The sequence below is a fragment of the Hemitrygon akajei genome, chromosome 27 (assembly GCF_048418815.1).
Source record: "Hemitrygon akajei chromosome 27, sHemAka1.3, whole genome shotgun sequence".
NCBI classification, from domain to species: domain Eukaryota; kingdom Metazoa; phylum Chordata; class Chondrichthyes; order Myliobatiformes; family Dasyatidae; genus Hemitrygon; species Hemitrygon akajei.
The window spans coordinates 43,632,289-43,657,437 of NC_133150.1; the positions used below are offsets into that span (position 1 = coordinate 43,632,289).

Here is a 25,149-nt window from a genome sequence, read left to right on the forward strand (position 1 = left end):
TGTAACTCTGGATTTCCAGCATCTGCTGAACCTCTCGTGTTTATAATTTTATATACCTCTACGAGGTAACCCCTCGACCTTCTCCACTCCAGGGAAAACAGACGCAGCTTATTCAGTCTCTCATCGTAACTAAAGTCATCCAATCTAGAATTAAGGTTCATAGATCAAGGATGAAAGATCAAGGTTGAATTTGCTGTGATGTGTTGGTCAGGGTGCAACATACAACAAACAACATCAATATTCAACAATGATAAGAATAAAGAACTTTCTAAAAATAAAGTTCGAGGCCAAAGTTTGGAGATGGAATAAAATGTGCATAAATACATAAATACCAGCATGTACTCAAAATATAAACAGTATTATAAAAATGGTTTAAAATGTTTATAGTGTGGTGACCAAGGTTAAAGTCTAGGGAACACCTTAATGGTTCTGGGAGACATGGTGAGAAATGCAAATGAGGGTGACATCCCACTCCACCAATCAGATTTCTTGTTTCAGTTCTGACCCCACCCCTATGCAATCTTCGTGGAGTTTCCACACTCCCCATGTGACACTGGGGTTTTTCTCCTGGTTGCTCCAGTTTTCTCCCAGATTTGGAAGATGTGTGTAACAAAGCAGCTGCTGGAGGAATTCGGCCAGCCGAACATCTCCTAGGTTGGGGGGGGTGAAGGGGTTGGGGAAGCGGTTTTTGACATTTCAGTTCAAAACCCTGCATTTAGTCCTTATTTCTTAGTCTGGCATCCAATGTCTCCAGAGATGTGTGGGTTGGCGGGTTAATTGGTCACTGTAAACTGGCCCTCAAGTCCAGGTGAGTGGTCACCTTGTGTGAAGGTGAAGGGCATCATGTGTAGGTTAATTGATCTCTGTAACTTGGCTTCATATGTAGCTGCACACACAAAATGCTGGTGGAATGCAGCAGGCCAGACAGCATCTATAGGGATGCATTTCCCCCTCCCCCTCTCAAATCTCTCACTATCTTTTCTTTCAGTTAGTCCTGCCAAAGGGTCCCGGCCCAAAACATTGACAGTGCTTCTCCCTATAGATGCTGCCTGCCCTGCTGTGTTCCACCAGCATTTTGTGTGCGTTGCTTGAATTTCCAGCATCTGCAGATTTCCTCATGTTTGTGTTTTCAAATTCATATGTAGCTGGGTGATTTCTGAAAACTGGCCCTCATGTGTAGATATGTGTACACTTTTAACTGGTCATAGTGTGTAGGTGATTTATCACTGTGAATTGGCCATCGTATGTAGGTGAGTGTAAACTGTGAACTGGCTATCGTGTGTATGTGAGAGGTCACTGCAAACTGGCCATCATGTGTAGTGAGTGTACACTGTAAGTTTACCCTTGTGTGCAGGGGAGTGGTCATTGTAAACTGGCCCTCCTGTGTAGGGGGGTGGTCACTGTAAACTGGCCCTCCTGTGTAGGGGAACGGTCACTGTAAACTGGCCCTCCTGTGTAGGGGAACGGTCATTGTAAACTGGCCCTCCTGTGTAGGTGAGTGGTCAATGTAAACTGGCCCTCGCATGTACCTTAGGTGTCACTGTATTCTGGCCTTCGTGTGTAGGTGAGGATTAGAATCTGGGGAGAATTGATGGGAATGTGGGAAGAGTAGAGTGGAGTTGTTTTAAATGAGAGATTGGTGATTGGCAGGCATTTGATGGGCCAAAGGGTCTTATTCCCTGTTGTTGGTCTCCATGACATCACTACTGATCTTTTTGGTCTGTTGCTTCTGTAACAATTGTTGGCAGAGGAACCTGGTGACCTACCTGTGAGCTCCCTCCACCTCCTTCCACAGCCAAAGTAACTGACAGTGCACAACAGATAACGTGGATGTTGAAAAATGCTCCAAAAAAGTTGCCACAGCCCAGTGCGAGCATTTCCTGGAACAGAAGGGAAACGGAAGCCATTATAGCATCAGTGAAGAAGTAGAAGGGTCAAAATCCAAAGAATTGTGCAACTGATTGGAAAAAGTACTGGAAGAAATTTGTATTTACTGGTACTGACTGATTGCACAAGCCGGACATTGTACTAACTGAAAATTGAAACCCTCGGGAGATTTGTTGAAAGTTTTCAAATTACAAGGAGGATGGACAGGGGATGAGCATATCTGGTTTGTCAATTATTCTGCATTCTGTTATTTAATTTTTCCCTTGTACAACCTCGAAGGATTGATGTGATGAAGTGTTCTGTATGGATGCCTTGCAAACGAAGGAATTTCACTGTTTCTTATTACATGTGGCACTAATAGACCATTTATGGGTTTATTCTGGAGAGCTGTGTGTGAATAGTCATTGAGTATATTCCTGCTTGGGGAGGGGGGTAAATTTTTGGGCATTGTGGGTTATATGAACAACTTCTTCCCTACTGCCTTCAGACTCCTGAACCAATCAGAATCAGAATGTGATTCAGAATCAGAATCAGGTTTATTATCACTGACAAAAGTTGTGAAATTTGTTGCTTTACAGCAGTAGTGCTATGCAATGCACAAAAATGACTATAAATTACAAGAATAATACATACAAAATTAGTAAGTAAAGGGAGAAAAAATAGTGAGGTAGTGGTCATGGGTTGATGGCAGAGGGGAAGAAGCTATTTCTAAAATGTTTTCTTTAGTTCCTAAAAATAAGCTTCCCAAATAAGATTCCCAAAACCTGAATTCTACCTCTTCTCTTATTGTCCATTTAGTATTTCCCTTTGTAATGTTTCACATTGCACTCTCACACGTTATACTGTTGTTTCATGCTTGTTACTCTATTTATTGTTGTATTTATTATACCGGAGGCAGGGTGGAGATACGTCTCTTCCAAAGGAGGTCTGAGGCGCTCCTTCCCTCCCTAGCCCGCAGGTCACCCTTGGGCAAGGTGTAGCACCTAGTTACCCCCTTCCCCCCTCCCCCTCCGATCAGGGTCACGTTAAGCGATGGTGGTGGATGGTTGTATGAGCAGCTGGTGCATATTACAAATCCTGGTGATACGACCAGTGACACTGGGCTGACAATCTCTGAAAAGTATAGATAATTGTTAGGGTCACCCATCTTGAAAAGACACTGCTCAGAAGAGGGCAATGGCAAACCACTTCTGTGGAAAAATTTGCCAAGAACAATCATGGTCAAAAGACCATAACACCCACATCATATGACACGGCACATAATGAAGATGATGTTTTATTACGAACATGTTTGCTCTGCAAACACGGAATTTCATTTGATCTTGGTATATAGCACAATAAACTAATCTGTGATCTTTTATGGGATTAGATTGGTTGTTAATGCAAACGATGTATTCCGTTATAAATGTGAATCTTGATAGACAAGGTATGGATGCAGAAAGGTGGTGTATGTGGTGTCCAGGGAGGGGCAGCACCTCTGTGAAGGGGCAAGTTGTGTCCACTCTGGGGCAGCTCACTCTCTTTTGGTCCCTACCAGAAACTCAGCTCTCACCTGTAGCTCCAAGCAGCTGTTTGCACGTGACAGCAGCCACACCCCTTTGACAGGTGGGCTAAACCAGGTGAGGGTAACTGGTGGTCTCACAACCCAGTGAATTAGGGACATGTGAAGTCAGCTCCGGCGGATGGGGAGGATGAGATCTACGGTGAGATCCAATGGCCAGGAAGGCAGTTTTGCAACACTCCTTGGATCGCAAAGGGTATGACAAGGCATAGAAGGTGTCACGGGCATCCTCTGCAACCGAGGAAGACCCCAGTTTGTGACACTTGTTTGTACCACTGGACTTGTGCAACGGCTTTTCCACTTTAGAAACATCTCCCCTTTAAGTTTTCTGTCATTATCGGACAGGACAGATGACCTCCGCGTCACAGATGCAGAAAGGCTGAATGCACTAATCCTTTCCTCGTTTTTAGTTTCATTTTGGGGGACTGGAGTCAATTGGCTTATACTGGATGTGCAGCGATGTAAAATTTTGAAGCTGATTTTCAAACAGCAAGATATAACCAGTTCTCCATATACCTGGCTTGCGTTTACATCATAGCCGTGCCTGGTGGCAATTGTCCTTCCTACTGCTAAGTTAATGACGTAGCCGACAATAGCAAGTGAGATAGCAGGTCCAATCATTTCACTCCATAGGCTGACACTGGGAGCTTGTGGGGCAGGCATCCTGCGAGGCACGAGAGAGAGAGAAAAAAAGTTTAACATTAACTTACTGCTCAGAGGAAATAAAATTAGGGAGTTAGTTGATCAAAGCTGCTAAGATCCAAAATAAATTAAAGTATTGGAAAGACTCAACAGGTCAGGCAGCATCTTTGGAGAAAGAAAAAGTTTCAGTGTTTTGGAACACTTCAACAGAACAACCACTGTGATGATATGGAAATCAGATTTTGATGTATTTTTGAATAATTTATTTATAAAGTTTTTAGATGAAATATTGGATACTTTGTTACTTCATTTATTTGGGTTGCAGGAACCACAGGCAAGGCCAGCATCTGTTGGTCATCCCTTTCTGTCCTAGAGAGTGTGGTGGTGAGTCCCTTTCTTCAGCTGTTGTGTTCCTTCTTGTGAAGGAGATTGCTCAGATCTATTGAGCAGAATGTTCCAGGATTTACACTCAGTGGCCACTTTATTAGGTACATGTGCTCATTAATGCAAATATCAAAACAGCCAATCATGTGGCAGCAACTCAGTGCTTAAAAGCATGCACACATGGTTCAAATGTTGCTCAGACCTAGCAGCAGAATGGAGAAGAAATGTGATCTAAGTGACTTTGACTGTGGAATGATTGTTGGTGCCAGATGGGGTGGTTCGAGTATCTCAGAAACTGTAGATCTGGGATTTTCATGTACAACTAACTGCCTGTAGAGCTTTTAGAGAAAATCCAAGGAGCAGAAGTTCTGTGGGTGAAGAATGCCTTGTTAATGAGAGGGATCAGAGGAGAATCGCCCGGCTGGATCAAGCTGACAGGAATGTCATAATAACTCAAATAACCATGGATTTCAACAGTAGTGTGCAAAAGAGCATCTCTGAATGCACGACATGTTGAGACTTGAACCTCTTGTGCCTCTACCTCATTATTCCCTTATTTCTGCATTTTTATTGTAACTAATAGTAACTTTTACATCTTCACTCTACACTGCTGCTGCAAAACAACAAATTTCACATCATCAAAGTCAGTGATTCTGATTCTTGGCGGTTGAGCTGGTAAATGTGGTAAACACTCAGCAGGCCAGGCAGAACCTGTAGAAAGAGAAGCAGAGTTAATGTTTCAGTTAATGACTTCTTGGTTCAGTTTCTCCCTACACAGACACTGACCGACCTGCTGAGGGTTTCTAGACTTTTCATCTTTTACAAGAGACGAAGGATCTCAATGGAGAAGTGAAACAAATCTTCCACTAACAAGATTGGCATATCATTAATTTTGCTTTTCTGCCTAATTTTTGTAAGATTGGCTTCATCAACGGGAATATTTTCTCTTACAACACCTTGAACTCAAAATGAAAATGCTCCCTGACTTTATGCCAGATAATCAGAATCAGGGTAATTACCAGTGACATACGCAGTGAGATTTGTTGTTTTTCAGCAGTGGTACAGTGCAATAATAAAATATATTATGAACTTACAACAAGAAATCTTCAAATTAAAAATAAATAAGTAAAAAGAGAACAAAGGTATTGAGGTGTTTTTTTTGGTTTCATGCTCTGTTCAGAAATCTGATGGTGGAGGGGAGGAAGCTGTTCCTAGAATGTTAAGTGTGTATCTTCAGGTTCCTCTATCTATTCCTTGATGGTAGCAATGAGAAGAAGGCATGTCTTGGATGCTGGGGTGTCCTTAATGATGGATATCACCTTTTTGAGGCATTGTCTTTTGAAGATGTCCTCAACGCTGGAGACACGAGTGCTCATGGTGGAGCAGGCTGAGTTATGGTCCTCTGCAACCTTTTTCCGATCCAGTGCATTGGCGTCTTCATACCAGGCAGTGATGCAACCAGTCAGAATGTTCTCCACGGTATTGAGTTGTGGCTATTTGTCTGATGTGTTCTATCGTTAGGTCATGCACAATCTTTCCCCCTGGATTTTTGAGAAGAAATTTATTGGTTCCTAGATTTGTATTCAGATGCTGTGCTATCAAATCATTTCCAAACAGGATTGTATTTCCCTGTCATATGTTCCAAGTGCTGAACAATAGGCTTTGTGTGTTTTCTGGTAAATGTTTCCACTTTGCTGATAATACCGTTGAGTGGTTTTGTATTTATTGCAGGGGTTGGTTAAAATGTACTCCAAATGAAAGAATACAAATTTTAACCTTGAGGATGATAAATTTTTAAAGACGCGCAAGTGGTGTCACACGGAGATAAGGCAGCCATCGAACTGCATTCTCCTCAGGGTCAATGATGACTGGCTTCCTCCCAGGTCGTGTTGGTCCACGAGCCCAAGGTGGGACCTGCCGTTCCTGCCGCAGGTGAGAGGAGATAGGTGGGTGTCAGAGAAGGGGTGACATACATCTTCCACCATTAACACTGGGCTTCTGTGTACTTCCATTTGAATTGGTCCTGGGCTTTTAATGCCATCTTCCTTTCCAGTCCTGATGAAGGGTCTCAGTCCAAAACATCGATTCTTTATTCCTCTCCTTAGCCACTGTCTGAACTGCTGAGTTCCTCCAGCATGTTGTGTGTGTTACTCTGGATTCCAGCATCTGTAAAATCTCTTAGGTTTGTACATTTGAACTGTCTGCAGGAAATAGCGATTTTATGCAGTTCTAACTCACATTTCCAAAATTATTTATTATGTATTATTATTTTGTTTAACTTCTTTGTATTTGCACAATTTGTTGTCTTTTGCACACTGGTTGGTTGTCCATCTTTGTGTATAGCTTTTCATTGAGTCTATTGTGTTTCTTCTTATCTAGTGTGAATGCCTACAAGAAGGGTAGCAGGAAGGCTGCAGAAGGACTGAAACAGATTAAGAGAACGGACAAAGATGAGGAAGAACGGAATACAGTGTCAGGAAGTGTATGGTCATGCACTTTGGTAGAAAAATATATGTGTATATTATTTTCTAAATGCAGAAAATTAAAAAATCTAAGGTGCAAAGGGACTTGGGAGTCCTTGTGCAGGATTCCCTAAAGGTTATTTTGCAGACTGAGCTAATGGTGAAGAAGGCAAATATGTTGTCAGCATTAATTTCAAGAGGACTAGAATATAAAAGATGTAATGTTGAGTCTTTATAAGGCACTGGTAAGGCCTCACCTGCAGTATTGTGCACAGTTTTGGATCCTTTATCAAAGGAAGGATGCGCTGACATTGAAAAGGGTACAGAGGCAATTCACAAGAATGATTCCAGGAATATGAGGGCCAATTGATTGTTCTGGGCCTGTACTCACTGGATTTCAGAAGAATGGATGTGGAGAGGATATTTCCAATAATGGGGAAGTCTAGGGCCAGAGGGCATATCCTCAGAATAGAGGACATCCATTTAGTACGGAGATGAAGAGAAATGTCTTTAGCTAGAGAGTGGTGAATCTGTGGAATTCATTGCACAGGTGGCTGTGGAGGCCAAGTCATTGGGTATATGTAAGACAGAGTTTGATAGGTTCTTGATTAGTCAGGGCATGAAGGGATATGGGATGAATGCAGGAGACTGGGGCTAAGAGGGAATTGGATCAGCCATGATGTAATGACAGAGCAGACTTGATGGGCCAACTTGTCTAATTCTGCTCTGATATCTTATGGTCTAGGAAAATGAATCTCATAGTAGTATATGGTGACATATATATACTTTGATAATAAAATTACTTTGAACTTTTGGATGTCACATGACTCGCATCTGGCTAATTAATTGGCTCACTGTATCTGTTGGAATTTTAATGGAATATGTGGTCTGGCGTAAGAAGAACAGATCACTTTTATCTCTTCTCTTTTCCCCTTTTGTCTCCCACCATGTTTCTTTTCCCTTCTGTTCTTTGTTCTTGTAACACTGCATAAAATGATCTTTATGCTTCATTTTAACTTCCAAAGAACCTTTGGATTGCAAAAGCACCAGGATCCAACAACCATAGACGTTCTCACTCACCCTAAAGGTATCACTCCCACAACGTCGATGTCGTACTTTTTGGGCATGTGCAGCCCCCCTGAGATCGCCGTGGAAACTACAACCTAAGAGCAAAGCAAGAGCATTATTCCTTTCCCCAAACAGGTCCTTTGCAGTGAAGTTATTTCTCCCTCTCCGCCGAAGGTTGACGTCAAAGTCAAGTTTATTGTCATGTGCACCATTGCAGGTATGTACAGGTGTAATGAAAAGCATACTTGCATCACAGGCACAGAGGATCATGTAAGCGATATTCACAAGAAAAAAGGCACAATACTCACTGGAATGAGGGATGAAGTTAACGAGGTTTACAAAATTATAAGGGACATGGATTGCGTGAATAGGCAAAGCCTTTTTTTCCGTAGCAAGGCATAGTTTATGGTGAGAGGTGTAAGACTTAAAAGTGACCCAAATTTTTCACACACAGCGATTTAAAAAAAAACAAACTCAATATTTCTGGACTAAGTTGGACTCAGTTTATCTCCGTCCGCTGACCGGCAGGGAACTTCTTCATTGTCTTGTCTCCGTGGCAAGACTTGTTTAACCACCCCTCCTCCCCTCTTTCACTAACTGAAAATGGGCTTGGCTATTTTTCTTTCTGAATTCAGAAGTGAAATATTAACATGGCTTCTGTTTCCACAGGTGCTGCTTGACCTGCTGACTGTTTTTGTTTGAGATTCCAGAGAATCTACCAAGGTTGTCTAAGTTGGTATCGTCCACTTCACAAAGCCACAACATTCAATATGTAACTCCCAGTTTATCTTCCCAGCTGAGACCAGCATAAGCAGCACAGGCTGGTGTGTGGACACACAGTAGATGGCAAATGCCAGAATCTAGAACCATGAGCTATCTTCTGGAGGAACTCAGTGGGTCAGAGAGCATCCAGCATACTGGAGGGAAAGGAATAGTCAATGTTTCAGGTTGCATTAAGATTCAGATTGTGTCATCAGAAAATATTATAGAAACCAGCCTCCTCTCCATGACTCTCTCTGCACTTCTCACTACCTCAGTAACATCATCAAAGACCCTCCCACCCCAGACATTCTCTCTTTTACCCACCCTCATCGGGCAGGAGGGATAAAAGCCTGAAAGCACGTACAACCAGCTTCAAGGACAGCTTCTATTCCACTGTTGAATGGACCTCTTGTATGATGGGACAACACAGAAGTTAAAGAGTTTTACTTCACCAATGATCAGGGTTCAGTTCCTGACGCTCTCTGTACATTCTCCCTGTGACTGTGTGGGTTTCCACCAGTTAATCTGGTTTCCTCCCACATTCCAAAGACATACAAGTCAGTAAGGGTTTACTAATTGTGGGCAAGCTATGTTGGTATCAGAAACATGGTGGCACTTGTGGGCTGCCCCAAGCACATCCTCAGTCTGTGATGGAAACAACACATTTCACTGTAAGTTTTGACGTACATGTGACAAATAAAGCTATCTTTTATCTTTATCTTAAAGATGGACTGTGGGCCTCACAATCTACATCGCTATGACCTTGCTCTTCTTTGTCTAACTGCAATGCACTCTCTCTGTAACACTTTACGCTTTACTCTCTTATTGCTTTCATCTGTACTACCTCAATACACTGTTACAATAAAATGGTCTGCTAAAGGGTTTCGGCCCGAAACGTCAACTGTGCTTTTTTTCCACAGATGCTGCCTGGCCTGCTGAGTTCCTCCAGCATTTTGGGTGTGTTGCTTCTTTTTTTTAATGCTATCTTGGGCAATTTTGATCGGGGCTGCCTGCAGATAATGAGCAACACATTGTCAGATTGAACTGAACTGAATATGCCTAGAATCTTTTGATTTTATGCTTTTTATTCTGTGTTTCTTGCTCTTTTTTGTCATTTGCATTATTTGTTTTTCTTTGCATGTGGGAAGGGGGTTTGACGTGTTTCCTTGAATGGATTCCATGGTTTTCTTTGTTTCATGGCTGTCTGTGGGGAAGACAAATCCCAGGGTTGTATACTGCATAGATACTTAGATAATAAATGTACTTTGAATCTTTAATCTGCATGGATGGCATGCAAAATAAATTTTTTCACTGTACCTCAATCCATGTGACAACAACAATAATGAAATAATAATTTATCAGTGGCTCACTAAGCCCTTATGTGTCTCCCTCACGGATGGTTCACCCCTCATCAGCAGCTATGCGGATGTTGACTGTGATGGGTAACACTGAACAACAAAGATTTTGCTTCCTCAATACCTTTGGGTGTACCTTATGGATTTTGGGCAGCTGGCCATGAAAATCATAAAGTTTCCCTATCATGCACCATTTCTATTTTGAAATCACCGACATTTATTATTTCAATTCATATTTCAAGTCCGAATAACTGACGCCAAGATTAAGGAAGGCTTTTTTTTTGCTCCACAAATTAAACAGGTCATCAGTGACAGGCAATTCAAAGGACTTCTAGCGCCACCAGAGAAAATCACATGGAAGGCAATCAAGGATGTTGTTGAAAATTTTCTTGGCAACTACAGAGCCCCAAGCTACTGGTGGACAACATACTCAAGCACACAAAGCCATGAATGCAACATGCCACCAAAGATTCAAATTCTGCATTCCCATTTAGATTTCTTCCCTGCAAATCTTGGCACTGGCATTGACAAACATGGTGAAAGGTTTCACCAGGACATTGCTGTCATGGAGAAACAGTATCAGGCCAACTGGAATCCATCAATGCTGGCTGATTATTGTTGGGCACTTAAGTGAGAAGCCTTGGACACTGAGTACAAGTGAAAATCATCAACAAAACATTTTCAACTTAGTTGAACTGTTGCAAAACAACAGCACCATTATGCAATTAAACCCATTCTATTCAATAAAAATTAATATGTTGTTTGTCCAAATTCCTATGTGATACACGTAGTCTGAAATTATATTTGTGTTCAGCTTCAAGTGGTTGTCCAATGCAGTGAATAGTCATGACTGTGATTCAGTGCAAGGTCGTGGAACGGACGGAGTTGGAACGTATTACTTACAATGATGATTTCCATTGGGATGGGAAATGGAAGCTTGTGCTTAAATCTGACGTTGATCTCTTTCACGGCGAATAAGACCACACTGCTGATCAGAGCGTAAATCAGCGAAGCCACATTGGTTTTGGGAAGGTTTTTGCAGATGTCTATGAATGTCTGGTTAGAGCAAACAACAGCAAAATGAGCAATGTTAACATGGAAAACCCAATTAACAAAACACGTAGGTACTCCTTGGCAACCAGACTTGTACTTACATATATTATTGCCAAAGGACCACTGTAGGCATGGATAGTCAGACCAAAGATATACTTCAACACTGAGATGAAGATCTGTAACCCGGCTGCCGTCATGAATCCTCTGATAAATGATTCGGAGAGGTAAATTGAAATAAAGCCAAATTGAACGAAGCCTAGACAAATCTGTTGATTAACAAGAAGAGAGATTGTCGGTAAGTGTGTCCTTTATGTTAGCAGTGAATCATGGAGTGTGAACAAGGAGAAATTCTGAACTGTCCCCCTGACCAAGGAGCTCACATCCTGATATAATAGAGGCCATTTGGTCCTTTAGTTCAATGTTAGCTTTCAATCTCATCAATCCCATTCCTCCACATATTTCCATTTTCCTTGAGTCTATTCTTTCTGACATGCGCCAATCAACTTGACCCTGATTCTCCTTCCACTTCCTACACCAGGAATAATTTACCCACCACCCAGGTCATTCCTCTTCTGCCTAAGTCCACCTATCGCTTGTTGGCTCTTGTGTCGCTTTTTCCCCAGCCTCTTTATTCTGGCTATTTCCCCTCCATCATCTCCAGCCAGATGGATGAAGGGTCTTGACCTGATCGTCAACTGTCCATTTCCCTGCTCAGATGCTGCTTGACCCAATATATTTTTTTCAAAATATTTTGTTTATGAGGCATCTGAGAAGCAGTAAGAAGCATATTGATGGGTCTGGAATGACATTGAGAGCAAAATTGATAAAGAGAACAGATTTACTCCCCTTAGTCCCAAAGGGTCGGTGGCAGGGTGGAGATACATCTCTACACTAGGAGGTGTTAGCGCTCCTTCTCTCCTCTAGTCTATAAGTCACCCTTGGGCAAGGTGTAGCACCTGCCTAGCATCCCCACCCCCAATCAGGGTCATGTGAAGCCATGGGAGCAGGTGGTGGATGGTCACATGAGCAGCTGGTGCATATCACAAGTCCTGGTTATGCGAACACTAACGTCAGGCAATCTCTGAAGAGTATTGACAATGGCTGGGGTCACCCATCTTGTAAAGACACTGCCCAGAAGAAGGTAATGGCAAACCACTTCTGTAGAAGAAATTGCCAAGATCAATCAAGGTCACGGGTATGTCCATGGTTGCCCATGTCATACGACATGAGACATAGTGAATGAATGAGTCTCAAAGGACATTAACAGATTAGATGATTTTATTAATGACAACCCAGTCAGTGGCTTCTGGCCCACTATCATTGATACTCGCATTTTAAAAATACTCTTAATTTTTGCCTTGGAGTGTAGGAGAATGAGGGGAGATTTGATAGAGGTATATAAAATTATAAGATAGGTAAATACAAGCAGTCTTTTCCCATTGATGTTGGCTGAGACTAGAGGTCATGGGTTAAGGGTGAAAGGTGAAATGTTTCAGTGGAACACGAGAGGGAACTTTTTCACTCACAGGGTGGTGAGAGAGTGGAACGAGCTGCCAGCGGAAGTGGTGGATGCAGATTTGATTTCAACTTTTAAGAGAAGTTTAGATAAGTACAAGAATGGGACGGGTATGAAGGGCTATAGACCAGGTGGAGGTCAATGGAACTAAGCAGGATAATAGTTTGGCTTGGAGAAGATGGGTTGTAGGGCCTGTTTCTGTGCTGTAATCCTCTATGATTCTAATTGAATTTAAATTCCCTAGTTAACATGATGGGATTCGAACTGGTGTCACTAGATTAATGGTCCAGTTCTGGAGCTGTCATACCAGCTGTTTGAACTGTAGGTTACTATACCCTCACTTTGTGGATTCAAGACTCATTTCAGATCAGGGAACCTATATCCAAGAGACTCCAGTGAGGTGACAACTTCTGACAAGCCATTAAACTGATGCTTTCTCAATTCCCTCAGCTGATGTGAAAGGTCCCAAGGACCTTTCTTCAAAGAATGGCAGGTTGGACTAGCAAAAGGAAATAAATCAAACCGTGGCTCGACACTACAAGGTCAGGATTGGTTGAAACAACAGGATAAATTTCCCAACTTGTTTCCTACCACCTTCTGTGTCCCTCACACTTCTCTTTTTCCAATGGTCCATTCTCTTCTCCAATCAGATTCCATCTTCTTCAGCTCTGTACCTCTTCCACCGAATCCCACTTCAATCCCCCCCTACCCCACCCTCCCATCTTTCCTCTCACCTAGACTCACTTCTCACCTGCCAGCTTGTACTCCTTCTTCTCCCCTCCCAATTTCTTATTCTGGCTTCTACCCACTTCCCTTCCAGTCCTGATGAAGGATCTTGGCCCAAAACATTGACTTTTGACTCCTCTTCATAGGTGCTGCCTGACCTGCTGAGTTTGTATAGGCACCAGATAGCATCCCAGAGATCAGTCAGGATGCAGACCAGGTCACTGGAGCTGCAAGTTAGTGATTCTATTACAATAAACGCTTGTTTCAGGCTTCAGCCTTTCGTCAGAACCCAAAATGTTGACTGCTTATTTCCTTCTGCCCCAACTGCTGAGTTCCACCAGCATTTTGTGTGTAAAGAGCAACCCACTGGTTATTCAGGTGTAATTGGGCGCACAGGTTCGTCAGGCCAGGATGGCCTGTTACCATGCTGTATCTCTTAATAAAATAAACAAGTATACAAAATGCTAGAAGACTTGGCAAGTAAGGCAGCTTGTATGAAGTGGAATAAACAGCGTCTATTTCCAACTCCCCTCCCCCCATAGATGCTGCTTGACCTACTGAGTTCCTCTGGCATTTTGTGTGAGTTCCTCTAGGTTTCCACCACCTGCAGAGCCTCGTGTGTTTATGATCCCTAACCTGACATGCCAGTGATTATCAGAAAGGAAAGCACAGCAGAAATCAACAGCTATATATCATAAATAGTCTCAACATACTCCCTGTGGGTTGGTCCAAGTGATTACATAATAACCTCCCCAAATATCCACAAGCTTATCCATGGACGATATCCATGAACTTCCAGCTGCTTTGGAGCTGAAGTAATTTGTTGTCTTTCTCCTACATTGTCCCAAAGAGCTTGTTAAATCTGTACTGCATTCCATTTTAAGTTTATCTGCCAGAGGTTTGTATGAATTCTTTACCTGTATGATAGCTGTTAAGCATGTCAGGGTTCCTGATATGTGCATGCGCTCAGCGTTCATGGCAGTGATGTCTGTCACCGTCTCATTCAGAGTTTCATTGAAGTGTTGAAACTTTTCAATTGGAGCCAGAGTTTGAACCACATTCCCGACAATGATGCTCAACACAGCAAATGTACCTGTTGGAAGCCCACACCAGATATAAAGTCATATCAAGCTGCAAAATATGATTTCTGTCTGTCATTCATAATTTCCACAGATCTACAAGCACATGTACACTCTCCCCTGTTGGTGTTGGTATTGATTTAGTAATGCCATATGTCCCAAGATACAGTGAGAAACTTAGCTTTGCATGCCATCCAGCTGATCATTTCTAAACTTCAGTACATTGAGGCACTACAAGAGAAAAACAGCCAGTTCGGATTGGCAACAACATTTCCTCTATGATTTCCATCAGCACAGCTGCACCACAAGGCTGTGTGCTTAGCCCCCGCTCTACTCACTTTACACTTATGACTCTGTGGCTAAGAATAGCTCCAATACCATATTCAAGTTTGCTGACGACATCACCGTCGTTGCCCGAATCAAATGTGGTGACGAATCAGCATACAGAAGGGAGACTGAAAATCTGGCCGAGTGGTTTCAGGACAGCAACCACTCACACAAGGTCAGCAAGACCAAGGAACTGAATAAGGATTTAGGAGAAAGAAACTAGAAGTCCATGAGACATTTCTCATTGGAGGATCAGAAGTGGAGAGGGACGGCAATTTTAAATTCCTACATATTATTATTTCTGAGGGCCTGTCCTGGGCCCAGCAAATAAGTGCAATTATGAAAAAAGCACAGTAGCACCTTTACTTCCTTAGGAGTTTGCAGAGACTCAGCATGACATCTAGAACTTTGATAAACTTATACAGATGTGTGATGGAGACTATATCTGTCTACATCACAGCCTGGTATGGAAACACCAATGCCCTTGCACAGAAAATCCTACAAAAATTGTTAGATATGGCCCAGTCCATCATGGGTAAAGCCCTCCCCACTACTGAACACATCTACATGAAACACTGTCGCAGGAAAGCAGCACCCATCATCACGGACCACCACCACCCAGGTCCTGCTCCCTTCTCATCAGGAGGAAGGTACAAGAGCCTCAGGACTTGCACCACCAGGTCCAGGAACAGTTGTAATCCATCAACCATCAGACTCTTGAACCAAAGGAGATAACTTCACTCAACTTTACATGCCCCATCACTGAAATGTTCCCACAACCTATGGACTCTCTTTAAAGATCTCTTCAACTCATGTTCTCAATATTTGTTTATTTATTATTATTATTATTATTATTTCTTTTTTGACCTCTGCACTCTGGTTGAATGCCCTAGTTGGGCAGAATTTCATAGATTCTGTTATAGTCATTATTCCATAGATTTGTTGAGTATATGAGAAATATACTCAATTTTCTTGCGTATACAAGAAAATGTATCTCGGGGTTGTATATGATGACCTCTGTGTTCTTCGATAACAAAATTTACTTTGACCTTTGAATTTTTAACGCAGGATGTAGTGTACTGTTACAGAGGAAACAATGCAGGCAGACAATAAGGTGCAAGGGTCATGTTGAGATAGATTGTGAAGATAAGTGTTCATCTTTATGATGATCTGATGAGGTCATCTGTACGATGAGATGAACTCTTCTACAATCTACCCTGTACTGGTTTTATAGCTTATTGTCTGTTTGCTCTGTACTTTCTCTGATAACACTTCATTCTGCATTCTGTCATTGTTTTCCCCTGTACTCCCTTGAGCTACTGACGTGATGAAATAATCTGTATGAATGGCAGGTAAGTTTTTTTCTGTACTTCAGCATATGTGATGATAATAGACAAGCTTAATTTAAAGTAATCATGCAAAAGGTTCTTTCAGTAGTCTTATAATAGCAGGAGTTCCCCCTGAGCCTGGCAGTGTGCGTTGTCAAGCACTTGCATCCTTTGTCTGATGGAAGTGAGGGGATGGGGAGAAGAGAGAATGTCCGGAAAGGGAGGGGGTGGGCTTATTATGCTGGCTGATTTACAGAGGCAGCAAGAAATGCAGAGAGAACCCACGGAGGGGTGGCTGGTTTTTGTGATATGCTGAGCTGTACCCACAACCGTCTATGCAGTAGTTCCAAAGAGACATTCCTGCAACAGCCATTTACCAGGGGTGGTGCTAGAGTCAGATACATTATGGGCCTTTAGATAGGCACAATGGAGAGCTATGTAGGGGTGATCATAGTATAGGTTAAATAATCTTGGGCCAAAGGGCTTGTACTGTGCTGTAGTGTTCCATATTTATTGTGGGAGTAATGACCTGACCTCCATTGCAGTGAGTGTAGGTGGACATTCTTAGTCACCCTGTAGGTTTCCCCAGGTGCTCTGGTTTCCTCCAGTATCCCAAAAGAGTTGTGGGTTGGTAGAAGAGTTGTGTGGAATTGATTGATGTGTGTAAGAAGGCAATAGATTCCAGGGAAATGAGAGGAGGAATGAGAATGATGGGATTGAGCACCAATATAGCCTTGATGGACTATCTCCCCAGCTGTGCCAGTTTCCCAAGGATCTTTCAAAACTGTAGCTATCTCTTCTTTTAATACCACCCTAAAGTTCTGGCCTTCATAACCGTGAGAGGCAGCAAGTTCCAGAGAGTGACTACCCACAAAGGCAGGCAGTAACCTAAATTAAAAATCTGCCACAAATGATGACAGGGAGGTTTGTGAACCCCAGGCTCAGGGGGCAAGGTGACCTTCTTCTACTCTGCAATGACTCCACAACGGAAAATAGTTTCCTGGTGAGGGGTGACGACTATACTCAAAGACAACTTAGATTAATTTGGCGCTTATACATTGAAACATGCAGTGAAATGCATCAATTGCATCATGACAACACACTTATTCAAGTCATTCAGGTCACAGTACAAGCTGGCAAGTATCACCACACTTCCAGTGTCAACATAGCATACCCACAACTCACTAACCCTAACCATACGCCTTTGAAATCGGAGACCCAGAAAAAAAATACACACAGTCAGAGGGAGAACGTGCACACTCCTTACAGGCAGCAGCAGGAATTGAACTCCCATTAAGTTAGAATCTTTACCTTTACTGAACAGTGATATGCAGGAGAATTTTTGGACACTATCTCTTATGTTTCTTCACCCGAAACATTCACTTGATCTTCTCTACTAGAGCTGACTGGCTCACTGTGTCACTTTAGTATCTGCTGTTTTCATGAACTCCTTGCTGACTCGAGAGGCCAGTGAAGGGTCTTACTGCCTACTGGCTTGACTGGTTAGTTGAGGGAATTGTAGGACATTGTGACAAAGAGTCCCATTGTCAAAATGAAGGCAACAGAAATATAAGCACAAATAAATCTCAACCAAGTTTTTGTAAAACAAGTCATAAAAGATTGACATTTTGGCAAACATGAGGTCTAAAACAATTGGATGGCTAAACATGAACAGAAAGAAGAGAGAAAGGTAAGGTGAACTAACCTGGGACCATGTGGTGTATGCTTCCAAGGAAGAAGTAAATGATAAGAGGGAAGAACGAGGAGTACAGTCCGTTGACTGGTGGAAGACTGGCAAGCAGAGCGAAGGCCATGCCTGTTAAATGAAGCACACGATACAGGAATGCTCCTTATTACTGATTATAAGCAATATAAATCACCCCTTCAGAACCACATAAGAAAACAGGAGCTGAAGTCAGCCCCACAAGCCTGCCCCACCATTCAATATGGCTCACTGGCCTTCATTAGAGCACAGAGCATAGGAACTGAACAGGTTCATGAACAGTTATAACGCCTCAGCCACCAGACTCTTGAACCAAAGGGGATAACTTCACTTGCCCCAACATTGAAATGTTCCTGGAAACCAATGGACTCTTTTTCATGGACTCTTCATCGCAGGTTCTCAATATTTATTTATTTATTATTATTATTTCTATCTTTTTGTATTTGCACAGGTTGTTGACTTTTGCACTTTGGTTGTTTTTCTGTCCCGTTGGGTGTGGTCTGTCATTGATTCTCCTTATGGTTCTTAGATTTACTGAGTATGCCCGCAAGCAAACAAACCTCAGGGTTGCATTGTCACCTATATGTACTTTGATAATGCATTTAATTTGAACTTTTGGACTTTGAAATATTATATTGCAGTTGTACACAACATTACTGAGGCTGCACATGGAGGATTAGAACAAAACAGAACATTACATTGCAGAACAGACCCTTCCACCCATGTGCTGACCTTTTAACCTACTCCACGATCAATCTGACCATTCCTTCCGACATAGCCTTCCATTTTACTTTCATCTATGTGCCTATCCGAGAGTCTTGTATATCTCGCTAATGTACCTGCTTCTACCATCACCCCAGCAGCAAATTCTGCACGCACGCCACACTGTGTAAAATACTTACCTCTGGCATACGCACTGTGGCCATCATTCCTGCCTGTGGCCATCAAACTTTACAACTCCTCCCTCGGAGTGTCAGACACCCTGAGCCAATAGGCTGGTCCTGGACTAATTTCCACTTGGCATTATTTAGTTATTTATGGTTTTATATTGCTATATTTCTACACTATTCTTGGTTGGTGTCACTGTAATGAAACCCAATTTCCCTCGGGATCAATAAAGTATGTCTGTCTGTATACTTTCCTCCAATCACCTTAAAATTAAAAATCCCCTCGTATTAGCCATTTCCGTCCTGGGAAAAGGTCTCTGGCTGACCACTCTATCTATGCACCTTAGCATCTGTACACCTCTATCAAGTCACCTCTCATCCTCCTTTGCTCCAGAGAGAAAAGCCCTATTCATGGAGCAAAGCAACAGAACCGAGGCGAGGCAGCAAAGCCTGGGCCCAAGAGCATATCGAAGTGGCAGTGCCTGGGTCTGCATGCGAGGAATCAGCACTGTTTGGCTGATTTAAGTGCTGGGTCAGATTGAAAAGGTCAGGGGGTTGGGGCTGGAAATGAGGAACAGGCTGGTGTTCAGCTTACTGCTCTGTGAGGTTTACTCATCTCTGAGCTGAACTGAGGCTGTGGTCTGAAACTAATGGCTCCTGGATCAGCTGTGATTGGCTTTATGGCTGTGACCTCAATATTGTGAACTTCAGTTCTGAATGTTATTTGCTTATTTTTATTGTTTACACGATCTTTTTTGCATACTGTGGATACGACAGCCTTCTGTTTTAATGGTTTCTATTGGGTTTCTTTGTTTTGCGGCTGTCTGTAAGGAGATGAATCCCAAGTAAGTATATAATATACATACTTTGATAAGAAATGTATTTTGAACTACCCTTATAAGACATGCTCTCCAATCCAGGCAGCATCCTTGCAAATATCTACTTAATTCCATCTAAATCCATATCCTTCCTATAATAAGGTGACAAGAACTGAACACAATACTCCAAGTGTGGTCCAATCAGGGTTTGATAGAGCTACAACATTACCTCGTAGTTCTTGTCTAATGAAGGCTACTACATCATATTCCTTCTTGACAACCTTAGCAACTTGCACAACAACCTTGAGGGATCTATAGATTATAGACCCATATATCTCTCCATTCCTCCATACAGCTAAGAACCCTGTATGCTACCTTTAAATTCAACCTTCCAAAGTGTATCACTTCACACTTCTCTGGGTTGAACTCCGTCTGCTACTTCACAGCCCCGCTCTGCATCCTTTCGATAACTCGTTGCAACCTACAACAATCTTCTACACTATCTACAACACCACCAGCCTTGTGCACAGATTTGGTTACCCTGTTTTGTAAAAGATGTCACTTAGCTGGAAAGATTACACAGAAGATTGATGAGAATGTTGTTAGCATTCGAGGATCTGCACTACAGAGAGAGGTTGGACGGGCTATTCCTTGGAGTGTAAGACTGAGGGGATGACCTTCTAGAGGTGTATAATGTCATGAGGGGCACATAGAGAGTAAATGCACCGTCTTTTTCCCAGGGTTGGGGAATCAAAAAGCAAAGGGCATAAGATTAAGGTAAGAAGTAAAGATTTAAAAGAGGCATGAGTTCATACAGAGGATGGTAGGCAGATGGAATTAGCTGCCAGCACACATTGTTGTGACAGACACAATAACAGCTCATAAAAAACAGCTGGGCAAATACATGAATAGGAAAGGTTTAGAGCAGTGGTCCCAACCTTTTTTATACCATAGATCCCTACCATTATCTGAGGGGTCTGTGGACCCCAGGTTGGGAACCCCTGACTTAGAGGAATATGGGTCAATTGCCAGCAAGTGGGACTGCCCTAGATGGGCATCTTGGTTGGCATGGCCCAGTTGGACCAATTGGAGTGTTTACATGCTTTACATGCATACGATTATAGCTGATCTACCTCAATCTTGATTCCCTGACTCTGCTCTGTGTCAGGTCCTCCAGGACCCTCCATCCACTGATCTTATATGCCTCCACTTTAGTTACTTCTAATAAGCTAGTCTCCACTGTATGTACTTTTCTATAATTAATAACAATGAAAAAAACTAGGATTGTGATAATTGGGTGATTTAGTAATATATATAATGTGGTATTTTGCTTCTAAAAGGCATTGGCTTCTATGCAACCAAATTTTGGAAGCAAAGGTCAAAGTATTATCAAAGTTTGTGTAAGTTGACATATGCTATACTGACGTCATTCTATGCATATGTTTGTTTGTTTATTTACTTATTGAGATACAGCGCAGAATAGGTACTTTCAGCCCTGGCCTCACCGCCCAGCAATCCTGGCCTAATCATGGGATAATTTCTTACAGGCATTCACAGCAGAACAAAAAAAAAAATCAATGAAAAACTGCAAACAAACAATGACTGACAAACAACCAATGTGCAAAACTGTACAAATACAAACAAAAAGAAAATAAGTGAGTAACTAATATTGAGAACATGAGGTGTAGAGCCATTGAATGTGAGCCCATAGGTTGAGGAATCAGTTCAGAGTTGAAGTGAGTCAAGTTATCCATACTGATTCAGGAGCCTGATGGTTGAAGATCTGTCCTGACCAGAAGATCTATCCTCCAACACACTAACATAATCATGTACTGAACTTGTATGATAGAGGGCAAATTCCTTTCAGCCCTCTGATATAATTTGTAAATTTTCCATAAAATTCTGGAGATAAATTACACAAGTGGTAACCGTCTGTCATCTGAAGATGAATTTGAGTGTGCTGGTGAGGTAATGCTCCCATTGTTAGTAGTCGATATAAGGTGAACTGCCACCAAATATCAAGGCTCCTTCACCTGCACTTCCCAAATCCACCACCTGGTAGGACAAGGGAACACTTGGCTTCTCTCCAGTTTGCTCACCATCCTGATTTGTAAATAAATTCAAGATTCAAGACAGCTTATTGTCTCTTCATCAGCAGACCAGTGTAAAGGAGAACAAAATTATTCTTTCTCCAAATCCAATGTGCCATAACAAAAAACACAGTAAGCACAAAGAATGCAATAAAAATATGATAAATATAAATACATAAGACGAGCTTATATACGCAGAATTACTGTATGTATATAAAGTAACGCTAGGTACAGGAGTATCTGTACATGAGGTTACTCTATCTCTGAGGCTATGCTACATCCATGCCAGGACCACCAGACTTAAAAACAGTTACTTTCCCCCAAGCCGTCAGGCTGATCAACACCTCCACCTATTATACCTGCCACAGGAAGATATGGTGGATGGATTAATGAGTGGAGGTGTTGATCAGCATGGCAGCTTGGGGGAAGTAACTGTTGTTGAGTCTGGTGGTCCTGGTAATGATGCAGCATAGCCCCTTCCCTGGAGGAAGTGGGACAAACAGTCCATGAACAGGGTGAGAGGAATCCTCCATGATATTGCTGGCTTTTTTCCCCAGTATCTTTCTCTATACAACTGTAAATCACTGTACTTTATCATTACTGGGTCTTAACCCTGTCATTTGATTCCTTCCATTGACAGCATGGTAGGAGCACCTTCATCAGAGGGAATGCAAGACTAATTTACTTAGTTTGGCACTAATTACTAGTTTAATAAGTGTTGAACCTAGATTAGCCCTAGCTAAACTAATGCCTTCTGCCTTCACAAGTTCTATATTTCTCTATTCTGTGCACGATGCACCTATCAACTATTAAAATGCCTAGGTAGAGTGACCTTGCAGAGGATGTTTGCAATGGTTGTGGAATCTAGGACCAGAGGGCACAGCCTCAGAATTGAAGGATGTCTCCTTAGAACAGAGACGGGGAGAAGTTAATAACTGTCTGCCCTATCGGTGTCTCTCACAATTTGATAAACTTCAATCAGCTTAAGCTCCACTGCTCCAGAGAAAACAACCTAAATTTGTCCAAACACTCCTTATAGCATGTCCCCTCTCAAGCAAGCAGCATCCTGGCAAATATCTTAAAGTCACAGTCATAGAAAAGTACAACACAGAAACAAGCCCTCCAGCCCATTTAGTCAGTGCCGAACTACCTGAACTGCCTAATCCCATCTACGCAGGCCACAGTCCTCCGTACCCCTACCATCCATGTACCTATCCAAACATCGTAAGTGTTAAAATCGAGCTCACATGCAGCACTTGCACTGGCAGCTCGTTGCACACTCTCATTACCCTCTGAGTGAAAATGTTTGCCCTCATATTCCATTAAACATTTCATGGTTCATCCTTAACCCATGACATCTAGTTGTAATCCCACCCAACCTCAGTGCTAGAAGCCTACTTACATTTACTCTATCTATAGCCCTCAATCTTTCCATGTAACTCCGGTCCTCCAGACGCGGCAACATTTTCAACCTTATTTACATCTTTTTTTAGATAGGTGACCAAAACTGCACACAATACTCCAAATTAGGCCTCACCAATGTCTTATACAACTTCAACATAACATCACAGGTCCTATACACAATACTTTGATTTATGAAGGTCAATGTGCTAAAAGTTTTCTTTACAATCCTATCTACCTGTGCACCACTTTCAATTAATTATGGATCTGTATTCCCAGATCTCTTTGTTCTAACACAGTCCTCAGTGCCCTACCATTTACTGTATAAGACCCAAATTAAACACCTTGCACTTGTCGCATTACATTCCATCTACCATTTTTCAGCCCATTTGTCCAGCTGTTCCAGATCCTGCTGCAAGCTCTGATGGTCTTCCTCTCTGCCCACTGCACCCTCAAAGCCTCCACATCCTCCCTCTAATGGGGTGACCAGAACAAAATGCAGTACTCCAGATGCAGCCTAACCAGTGTTTTATAAAGTTGTAACATAACTTCATCCTCCAAGAGGACCACAACCTTGTCATGGTTTGGAGATTTGCTTGCCTCCATGAGAGCTATGTTGGTTGGAATCAGGGTTTCATGCTTTGGCTCTTGGTGGAGTCACCCACGCCAAACAAGTCAAAGGCTGGAGGTCAGACTAAAAGTGGTCCACCAGTCCTCCTGGTTCAGGGCTTTAGATCAGCACTAACAACACTGACTGGTCAAGCAAAAATGTTATGGAAGCAGCAAAGAAGAATCCTTCTACATCTGAGTGTGACGGTATTCCTGAGTCTTCACCTGGATCTTGCGTGACTGACAGTAATAAAAACTAAGTGGAAGCTACAGACTTGATGAAGGAAGCCCTGAACACCATCAGAGATGGAGGACCTTCACTGCTGCTCACAATGCCAATGGCACATTGGACAGTAAATAAGTAATGGCATTTCATGACTCTTGAACCCACTGTCTCAACTAATAAAGGCTGGCATGCCGTATGCCTTTTTTACCACCCAATCAATCTGGGAACTGTGTGAAAAGCAAAATTGTTGGATATACAACAATCACCAATTTTAAAGCGTTTTTGAGTGGCAAGGTGGAGATACGACTCTACCAAAAAAAGGTGTAAGATGCTCTTTCCCTCCGCAGCCTGCAGGTCGCCCTTGAGCAAGGTGTAGCACCTGCTATGACCTCGGATCAGGGTTACATGAAGCCACGGGGGCAGGGAATGAATGGATGGTTGTACGAGAAGCTGGTGCTTATCACAAGTTCCTGGTGATGTGACCACTGATGCCAGGCAGACAATCTCTGAAGAGTGTTGATAATGGCTGGGGTCACCCATCTTGTAAAGGCACTGCCCAGAAGCTGGTAATGGCAAACCACTTTTGTAGAAACATTTGCCAAAAAGTATCATGGTCAAGAGCACGGTCACACATGTCACATGACACGGCACATAATGGATGAATGACCTACATCCATGTTACATCATGAACGAACAATCGAGTTGTACTGTGCTCAGCATTACGAGTTTCCTTTCTCAGGACTGAAGCCATTACTTTTGATGGTGTTCTTGGTTTAAAACTGTTACTGGGTTTATCCTGGTTTAAAAATGCTTCATACCTTGAGGTACCTGAATAGTCCCACCACTGATACCAGCAATGACATCGAAAATGAAAGCCTTCTTGAAGTTGTACTTTGGAAGCCATGAGAGTATTGGGAAGAGTTGAAGGATAATAGACTTGACACGAGTTGTTGAACAGCTGAAAGAAAAAAAGAGATAAAGATAAGTTGTATTTGCTTCACACCCATCAAAACGTAGACAAAAATGCATCATTTTGCGTCAATGACCAGCAGAGTCTATGGACGTACTGGAGGCAGCCCAGAAGTGTTACCAGGCTTCCAGCACCGACATAGCATACCCACAGCTTACCAACTCTAACCTGTACACTGTATGCCCTTGGACTGCGGGAGGGAACTAGAGCATGTGGAAGAAAGCCACGTGGTTACAGAGAGAACATACAATCTCTTTACAGACAATGGCAGGAAG

General features: G+C 42.4%; 1 protein-coding gene across 6 annotated transcripts in view; it reads right to left on the minus strand.

Moving 5' to 3' along the window:
- The window catches only part of LOC140717316 (solute carrier family 26 member 9-like), a 149,366-nt gene that overhangs the window by 70,571 nt on the left and 53,646 nt on the right, over positions 1–25,149 (minus strand). For all 6 annotated transcript variants that reach the window (XM_073030783.1, XM_073030787.1, XM_073030788.1 and 3 more), the window contains 8 exons: positions 24,723–24,862; positions 17,856–17,966; positions 14,334–14,509; positions 11,276–11,440; positions 11,025–11,177; positions 8,017–8,099; positions 3,965–4,112; positions 1,767–1,880 (listed from right to left, as the gene is read on the minus strand). In XM_073030783.1, coding sequence (XP_072886884.1) covers positions 1,767–1,880; positions 3,965–4,112; positions 8,017–8,099; positions 11,025–11,177; positions 11,276–11,440; positions 14,334–14,509; positions 17,856–17,966; positions 24,723–24,862 — 1,090 coding nt within the window. The remainder of the gene's footprint in view (positions 1–1,766; positions 1,881–3,964; positions 4,113–8,016; positions 8,100–11,024; positions 11,178–11,275; positions 11,441–14,333; positions 14,510–17,855; positions 17,967–24,722; positions 24,863–25,149) is intronic.